Source organism: Stenella coeruleoalba, assembly GCF_951394435.1.
Source record: "Stenella coeruleoalba genome assembly, chromosome: 2".
NCBI lineage: Eukaryota > Metazoa > Chordata > Mammalia > Artiodactyla > Delphinidae > Stenella > Stenella coeruleoalba.
Window position 1 is genome coordinate 78,206,672 of NC_137147.1, and position 9,937 is coordinate 78,216,608.

The 9,937-nt window shown below is 37.9% G+C and overlaps 1 protein-coding gene across 1 annotated transcript in view; it reads right to left on the minus strand.

Moving 5' to 3' along the window:
• Window positions 1-9,937, minus strand: part of AQR (aquarius intron-binding spliceosomal factor) — a 114,680-nt gene extending 104,743 nt beyond the window's left edge. Inside the window, exons 1-3 of the mRNA XM_079914292.1 lie at window positions 9,666-9,937; window positions 6,959-7,015; window positions 4,629-4,669 (exon numbers count right to left, since the gene is read on the minus strand). Of these exons, the coding sequence (XP_079770418.1) occupies window positions 4,629-4,669; window positions 6,959-7,015; window positions 9,666-9,740 (173 nt within the window). The 5' untranslated portion in view covers window positions 9,741-9,937. The remainder of the gene's footprint in view (window positions 1-4,628; window positions 4,670-6,958; window positions 7,016-9,665) is intronic.

Genomic DNA, 9,937 nt, shown 5'->3' on the forward strand with positions numbered 1-9,937 from the left:
GGATGGTTATTTTATTAAGTTACCAATATTTACTGAGAGCATGCTTTGTAAAGCCTGACTCCGGTCAAGGGTTTAACATGCATTTCATTAAATCCTCCCAAAGCTGGATAATTTATGTACAATACATTGGGTCTATTAACCATATTGTTAACTGGATGATTAAATTTGATAAAAAAAAAAAGAGTGGGGAGGAGTAGTCAAAGGGGTTTTTTTTTGCTGCTATAATTGCCCTCTGCTATCTCTCTTGGGATATGGTTGTGTGAAAACATGAGGTCTGGAGCTGTGGTAGCCCCTTTGCAACCACATAGGGAAAGCCAGAAAGTTTGTTAAAAGGCTGACAAACACCCTCACATTATGAACTTCTGAACTACCTACTCCAGATTTATTGTTAAATAGATGATTAAAAAATCAAAAAATAATTGTGAACAAAGGAAGCCAGCCACAAAAGAGTACATATCATGTGATTCCATTTATTTAAAGTTTAAAACCAAGCAAAACTAAACTGTAGTGTTCACGTTTGCATACTTACATATTTAAATGATATAGCAAAGGGCACAAGGGTTTGTGGGATGCTAAAAGGTTGGTTTTTTTACCTCAGTGGTGGTAAAAATTCAGAAGGCTAAATGTTTCTGTACATTTTATGTGCTTTCTGTTAATTTCATAGTAAAGAGGTTTAAACATTTTTAATAAAAAGAAATATAAACACTGGCAAAAGTAAATTGCTCTAAAAGTCATCCCTTTTTTATCTTTCAGTATAAAAATCACTTGGATGGATTAACAGGATTAATAATCATACCAAAGTGTGTGGGTTAAGAGAGTCCTAAAGGGCAAATGGACCCTGTCCTATTTAAGAACAGAGTATTGGATAAGAGCCAGAGAACAAGGATTTAATAACCTGGCGCTGTCTGTATCCATGGTAAAATATCTTGGGCTAGTTACTTAATCTCTCTATACCTCAGTTTCATCATCCATAAAATGAGGATAACGGTACCTATCACAGAATTGTTGTGAGGATAAATACGCTGCTATATACAATGTGCTGAGATCAGAAGCTGGCACATAGCAAGCACTCCAGAAATGACAATTACTGTTACTTTTAACATTTTAAAATCAAACAGATAAAAATACATTAAGACAAATTCACCAAATCTGATAATGGTAAGGATAGCAAATACGAATCATTTGTGTAATATACCACACACTACAATGGGGACTGAACAATATGGTATTTTAAGATCTACCTAATTTTGAGATTCTAGAAGTGATCATTTATACCATAAGAATATAAGAACTGATTGATTTAATTCCCAGATGCCTCCTAGGGAAATAGGGATGATGTACAAAAAAACGTATATTATAAGAACCTTAATGTATCATATTAAGAGTGCCTTATGGCTATAAACTGCCTATTTTGATAGCCTACAAACAAGTAAATAAATCTTACATTAAGCCATTCCCCAATAATGAAGAAGCTACGAGCATATAACTGCAAAACAGCTTCCACAAGGCACTAGTCTAAAAAAAAAAATGGTCATTTAAATTTTTAAATATACACTACAGTTTTTGTGCTACACAGGTGCATTATTTAACTTTTTGAACTTAAGGATTTGAGGGCAAAATGCAATCAGGTCACTTTTATTCAAGTGTTTAAATGTGTACAAGATGAGAATACGGCTGTTAAGAGTGCCGTGATAAGACTTAGGGAGCCCCGCCAACGACTGTTATTACTTTCAGCAATTAAAAATGACTTAGCCAAGTCTACGTAACTTAAAAATCACCAGCAGCTTTTAGTTGTTTAAAAATTATATTCAAGGAAGCAATATTAGTAGCAAAGGTTTAAATTAAAAAAAACCCCATAACCCTAAGCAATCCATTGGAGTGAAACCCTGTTCTACAAAGAGGCAGAGAACTAGCTCTGAATGTTCAAGGTAAATTCCAGATTGGTATATCCTTAATATATAATAAAAAAGGGTCCTAGAATTTATCTACCCACTCATCTTCAGTTTACTTTCCTCAGGCAATCTCCTCCATACCCACTTTCAACCAACAAGTCATATGTTACATATCTGCTCAAATGTGATATCTTTATTTTCTTTTATTGGAGTATAGCTGCTTTACAATGTTGTGTTAGTTTCTGCTGTACAGCAAAGTGAATCAGCTATATGTATACATATATCCCCTTCTTTTTGGATTTCCTTCCCATTTAGGTCACCACAGAGCAATGAGTAGAGCTCCTTGTGCTACAAATTCTGTTCTCATTAAATATCTATTTTATACACAGTAGTGTATATATGTCAACCCCAATCTCCCAATTCATCCCACCCCCTCTTTCTCCCCTTGGTGTCCATACATTTGTTCTCTACGTGTGTGTCTCTATTTCTGCTTTGCAAATACGTTCATCTGCACCATTTTTCTAGATTCCACATATATGTGTTAATGTACGATATTTGTTTTTCTCTTTCTGACTTACTTCACTCTAAGAGAGGATCTTTGCCTGATCATCAATCTAAAATGGCAGTCCTGTCGCTATACCCTAATCCCACTTTAATTCATAGCACTTACTACCTGCTGATACTATATATATATGTATATATTTTGTCTGTCTAGATAAGAATTAGAACACAGCTTCATGAGTAGAGGCTTCATCTGCCATGTTCACTGATGCACCCTTAGCATTGAAATGGTGGTTGATACAAAGTAGGCTCAACCCAATCCTCTCTTCAGAACTCTACACCTAAATACCCAACTGCTTATTCTACATCTCTCTCTATAGCTCTTTAGTGGCTAAATTCAACATTTCCAAAAGCGACTAGTGATCTACACCCAATCCCACCAACAACAACAACAGCAAAAGTCAGTAATGGCACCTAATCACCTGACAACCTTTGCCAAAAATTTTGGAGCCATCCTTGATTCCTCCCTTCCTGTGTTCACCATATCCAACCACCAAGCACTTCTATCTCTCAGATTGGTAACTCTTCTCTATCTCAACTTTCCATGCTAGTCCATGCCATCATTATCTTCAATCTGACTACAACAATATTCACCTAACTAATTTCCTGCCTCTTGCTCCCTCCAAAATTTTAAAATACCACCATCATGCTTCACTGGTTTCCTACTTCTCTTCAAATTTAAAACAAACAAACAAACAAACCTTAACATGGTCTTTGGCCCAAGCTACTTCTACAGGCTCAAGAAGGGACTGCTAAAACAACTAGAGGACTTCCCTGGTGGCGCAGTGGTTAAGAATCTGCCTGCCAATGCAGGGGCATGGGTTCGAGCCCTGGTCTGGGAAGATCCCACATGCTGACATTAATCATCAATGTCAGTAAAATGGTCTTTTATTTTTAAGTGCTTTTACTTATGTTGTTTGCATTCTTAGATTCTTCTTGTCTTCATTTTGCCCGAAAACTTGTTTCTTAAAATAGTTTGCACAGGGACTTCCCTGGTGGTCTGGTGGTTGAGAATCCGCCCGCCAATGCAGGCGACACGGGTTCGAGCACTGATCCGGGAAGATCCCACATGCCGCAGAGCAACTAAGCCAGTGTGCCACAACTACTGAGCCTGCGCTCTAGAGCCTGCGAGTCCCAACTACTGAGCCCACGCACCACAACTTCTGAAGCCTGCGTGCTTAGAGCCGGTGCTCCACAAGAGAAGCCACCGCAATGAGAAGCCTGAGCACTGCAACGGAGAGTAGCCCCTGCTCGCTGCAACTGGAGAAAGCCCGCACGCAGCAACGAAGACCCAACACAGCCAAACATAAATAAATAAAATTTTTTAAAAAATGACTGGCCTCTTATTTTGACACTGCCTTTACAATATTTAGTAAAATTTACCTGCTAAGACTCAAACACATGAAAAAAATAAAATCTGAGATTTTATAAGGTCTATGACATTCATAACACAAATGTTTCTATGTCATATTAAAATGGTTAGTTACTTTTTAAAATACTCATTGGGCATATATATCTACAGGTGCAGATATGGAAATATGCCCAAGACACATTGTTTAAAAAAAAAAAGTCATGATGCAGAATGGTATGTAGAGTATAAACTCTTTGCTGTTTAAAAAAAAATCAAAGGGGTAGGGAACTGGAACAGATGTATACATAAGTAAAGAAACTGAGTGTTAAGGGACAGGGAAGAAGATGTACTGAAACTTACCCTTTCTGTGTACTGTTCAAAATAATTTTTATTTTTTATTATATATATAGTTTGTACATTATGTACAAAATGCATATTATTTTGTATTTAATTATTATCATGTATATTTTACTTTTCCAATTTTTAAATAATCTTTCAAAAAGATTTATCAGAAAATAAGAAAATTAGTATTAGTTGAACTGAAATTTTAAAATCTCCATATTTACTCTTCCTCACGTTCCTTCAAAAACAAAATAAACCCTAAAGAACTTAATCCCTCTAATCTGAGCCAAAAATTAAAAGGCAATAAAATATCTTATGCCTCTTCAGCAGCTAGATATAGTTTTTCTAGTCACCATCTCCTTGATGACCAAATCAAAAGAAGGAAAGTTCCAAGTTTATGATTACGTTTAGTTTAGAAGTTCAAATGAGATCCAAGTTAGTCCCATCTACTTCCTATGTATGAAAATTAAACTCATTCCTACCTTGATTTGACAATTTCTTTCTCATATATATCTTCAATCACCTGTTAAAATATAAAAATGTTTAATATCTCAAATAACTTTTTTTCAGACTCGAAATTGAGAGTTTTCAATTACTGAGATTACACAAAACAAGGTGGTTTAGGAAAGCTATCAAATATCACTGCTATTGAAATAATATTTAAGAGATTTTTTTATAATCCCATTATATCCCTCAAAATGTAAAATAACAGAAAGCAAAGCAGTAGGAAAAAATAAATAATAAAATAGATCTAAATAAAAATAATTCTAGAAATAATTATTAAAATCATGTATTTATTTCATTTCTAGGGAAAATAAAAATTCACAAGATCAGGATATTTTTTAAAACTTAACGAAGTATGTAAATGTTAACAGGCTCCACCTAAAAGTTTTAACAAAGTGCTTTCAAAAACCAGAAAGTAAACTGAAAGTGCAAAGACATAACAGAAGCAAATGCTAATCATTACATCCTGTTTTCCAAGCACATATGATAAAACCTCAGAATTTCCACTTACTTGGGTTAGGGTGGGTAGGATGGTATAATACCTAAGAATTCAGGTTCTGGGGTTGGAAGCCTGGTTCAAACCATCCACCTTTACTGCTGGAGACTACAACCTTTGCAAATGCATGACTGCTCTAAGGCTCAGTTTCCCAGTATACAAAAAGGATCTAATAATAAGTACCCCGTGGGGTTGCTATAAGACAACACATGTAAAGAATTCAGTACAGGTCCTGGCACATGGTAAGCCTTTAATAACAGTTATCAGTAGGAGAAGTAATAGTAGTGCTAGTGACAAGGGTAGTTGAAAAAAAAACTTACTCTAAAATTATGAAGTACTTTAACATGGTATAATATAATATTATTTTACGGCAACTATGTCTTTTAACTGCTCAAAGTATACTTCTCAAATAAATGTTTGTGGGTGGTAAAGGGAGGAAGACAATGAGGCAAGCAAGTCTTGAATTTGTATGAAATTTTCTGTCATTGCTTTTCTGTTTATCAAAATCCAAATTAAATAATAAAATGATGGGTATAATCTTCTTTAAATACCAACTTATACATAGCTTCATCTAGTGTTAACTAAAATGATCTGAATATAAATTTAATCTCTAAAAACCTTGATCTAATTAAGTTCAACTCAATCTAGTAGTTTCATAAAGATATTTTTGTTATTAATGAAAAATGACCCTAGGAACCCCCAGACCCAACATATACAAGCACAAACATACACAAACAGCATATAGTAAGATAAAGCAACCTGGCTGATAATTATGAGTAATTAAGGTATGTCAAGTTTATGAATATCCTCCTGATGAATAAAATGGGATTGCTGGCAAACAAAAATATATTTATAAATAAAACATTTAAGCTAAACTAATGTGAGAAATTTGGGATTAAGTTCAGTTTTTATAAGAGGGCCTAGATTATCACAATTCAATTTACAATGGCAAACTTAAAGCGAGTCTTCACTACTTGTTAAATGGCATGTGTATGTTAGCTCTATAAGACCTCTCTTTAAGAACCTATGTCAATGAGAATTAATCCTCCATTAGGAATCCTGCCTTTCGTTTATTCTAAATTGTGTCACCTGAATCCTAAGTCCCTTCCCTAATTGAATATGACTGGCCCTCAGTCATCTAATTCTCTAAACAACTTCCACCTCTTCCACCATTATTACAGATCTTTCAGTTCATCAACCTAAAAATAAAAGAGAAAACAATAGATTTTATCCTAGATGATCTGTCAAAAAAACTGTAGGAAGGGGCTTCCCTGGTGGCGCAGTGGTTGGGAGTCCGCCTGCCGATGCAGGGGACGCAGGTTCGTGTCCCGGTCTGGGAAGATCCCACATGCCGTGGAGCGGCTGGGCCCGTGAGCCATGGCCGCTGAGCCTGCGCGTCCGGAGCCTGTGCTCCACAACGGGAGAGGCCACAACAGTGAGAGGCCCGCGTACGGCAAAAAAAAAAAAAAAAAAACTGTAGGAAAACTGATGTGTATTTACAAAGATATTCATTACATGATCACCTAATAATGATAAATCAGAGCAATCTAAGAATCTATAAACAGGAAAATCCACACACATTTTTTAAAAAGCTTAAAGGAAATAAATAACTATCTCTGGGTAGTTATTTTTATTTTCTTATGTGTAGCTTCTGTATTTTCCAAATTTTCTATTATGAGTAATTATTAGCTTAGAAAACCATTCATTTTAACTTTTAAAAAAATTATGAAGAGCTTCTGTCGAATTAGCTCTTGAAAAAGATACAAAGAGCATACCTATTCAAAAGGGATGCTGCAAACCAAAAATACTTACCTTTATGTCAAAAGGTGATTTTTTCTTGATATGGGGAGCCCAGTATTTACAAGCTAACTGCAAAAGTAAACAGTATAAACAGTAAGTCATAGATTCATAGCACTGAAGATTCATACCACTAACAGACTGAGATCATTCAGAAACAAGCTGTTTCTTAACAGGGCACTACTGGCGCGGGGCGAGGCGATAGAGTAATTTACCTATTAAGGGGACTATATGGGCTTGCAGACCAGTGAGCATCTTCGGGCCCAATCCACTGAATGCCAGTAATGCCCTGCATGGCACCCTGCCACTACGATTTTAAAAAAAACAAAATTTATTTTAAACTACTCCTATGGAAACAATAGGGTGAAGTTAATAACCACAGTCAAACACCTTCAACATAGAGCTAACGAAACCCAGGTCTAGAAAGATTAAATGAGCTGCCCAAGACTACAATCAGTTAACAGGTGAGCCAGTACTAAAAAACAGATTCAAAATCCTCAGGAATGTTGATTTGCAAAACAATAATCTTTAAGTGATTAGTACACATTCAGGCACACCTAAACAAAACCTAAAAAAAATTGTAGTTTATCAGTGGGTTATTACCAAGAATAAAAGAGTCAGTATGTTATATTTCAGCAAAGCAGGTTTTACCTGAAAAATGTGAATTTAAATACATATACAAGGAGACCTCAGAGATATTTCAGGTTTGGTTCCAGACCACCACAATAAAGTGACGACCTCAATAAAGCAAGTCACATGAATTTTTTGGTTTCCCAGTACATATAAAGGTTATAATTTACACTATACTGTAGTCTATTAAGTGGCAATAGCATTATGTCTTAAAAAAAACAATGAACATACCTTAATTTAAAAATACGTTATTGCTAAAAATGCTAACCATCATTAAAAAAAGTGAGATCAGGGCTTCCCTGGTGGCGCAGTGGTTGAGAGTCCGCCTGCCGATGCAGGGGACGCAGGTTCGTGCCCCCGTCTGGGAAGATCCCACATGCCGCGGAGCGGCTGGGCCCGTGAGCCATGGCCGCTGAGCCTGCGCGTCCGGAGCCTGTGCTCCACAACGGGAGAGGCCACAACGGTGAGAGGCCCGCGTACCGCAAAAAAAAAAAAAAAAAAAAAAAAAAAGTGAGATCACAGAGTTCAGATATCTGATCTTCTTAAAACTAAATTTTAACCTCTACATCTTACTTATTCAATAATAATTAAAAAGCCCCTTCTCTGGTCAGGTGTGCCAGGTGCTCAGAAATAATGGAGGAGGAGGGGCAGAGAAATGGTAGGATCCCTTCATACTCTCTGTCCTCATCTCATACCATCCTCCCTCTTACTTCTTAAGTTCGCTCTCCTGGCTTCTTTACGTACACACCATAAGGCATTTCCACTTGCTACTCCCTGGACTGTTTCCCTGCTCTTCCCCAGACTGGCTCCTTTTTTGCATTCAGGTCTTAGCTTTTGCATTCAGGTCTTAGCTCATTCGGGTCTTAGTCAGGACTCTCCTGACTGCTCTTCATAAACCCCACCCAGTCTGCCACAATGCCGTTTCATTTTCCTGATAGCAATAATCACTGTCTGAAACTACACTGTTCATTTGTCTCACTCATCCCTCTAAAATGTAAGATCCCTGAGGGGAGGAAACTAATAACTTTTACCACAAAAATTCAAGCAATGGGAAAAGGGAGTTCTAGTCTAATTTGTCCAGAAAAACCTCTCCAAATTAATGTAGATGGATGACAGTGAATTAACCATATAAGAAAAGGTAGGGGAAAAAAATGAAGTAGAGGGAACAATGTTGAAAGGAGGTGCCAGGAGGTGAAACATTGCATGGCACAAATAAACTGCAGTTCAGTATGGCTAAACACTGTGAGAAAAGGAGGGAAAAAAAGAGAGGAAACTGGATATAAGCATGGGTCAGATCACAAAACAAGGTGAATGATTCCAGTCATTATCCTAAGGGCAATTAGAACTCTTTAAGAAAGCATTCAAAATGACTCTTATGCTTCTGCCTTGGCAAATTTGCTGAAACAGGGCACAGAGAAGAAAGAAGCAAGTGAGTAATAAGTTCTGTATAGAGTTACTTGCACTCTTATCCAACACCCAAAGCAACAAATAAGGATTAGGAAAGTTGCTCAGCGCTACAGGGCTATGTTTCCCCATTCAAAGCCAACCGCGGTTCACCATGCAACACAATAAACAGGTTTTAAATGAACGCTCTCTGACCACGGGATTGCTCTCTTCGTAGATGCATGTATTTGGAGCAGGTGTCTTGTCAAATTCTCACCATTCCCTTCAAAGATCTAGGTTACTCTAAGGTTAAGGATAAGCCTATCCCTCCTTCGACCCTCAGTTCAGTATCACCTCTGCTATGGAACCTTCTTGCCAGTCTCAGGTGACTGGGGTGGTTCCTTCTGTGAATCCATCTCTCCTGCGACGAACTCTAACATAGAAAAGCTCGCATAATAACTTTCTTTTCATGTGTCTGTCTCCCCCGGAACATGAACTCCTCGGGACAGAGCCTCTTTCACCACGGTCTCCCCAACAGCTAGCACAGTTGCTGGTACACAGCACGTACTCTTTAGTAAAAAGACTTGAGTGTATGAATTGACAAACGAATGCCTCGTCGGTGCTCCCGTTCCCAAGAAAAATCCCACGTCCTGGCCTCGGGGCTTCAGCGTCCCACCCCTTCACACACACCAGACTCGCCCAAGCGCACCTGGGTCACGAACTCCGCGTTGATCTGGGACACCGTAGGGGCCACGATTTTCTTGGGCTGAGCAGGGGCCGTCATGGCAGCACTCTCCTTCCGCTCCAGTGGAAAACAAAGGACCGCTCCGAGCAGCGGTGAACCCGATACACTTCCCGCTAAGAAGCGACTGCGGCTGCCTAACTCCGAGATGCAAATACCCGCGGAGCAGAATATCCTCAACGCTTACAGACCACAGGGATCGCGTACCGCAGCTTGTACATCCTTCAAGAAGCGGAACA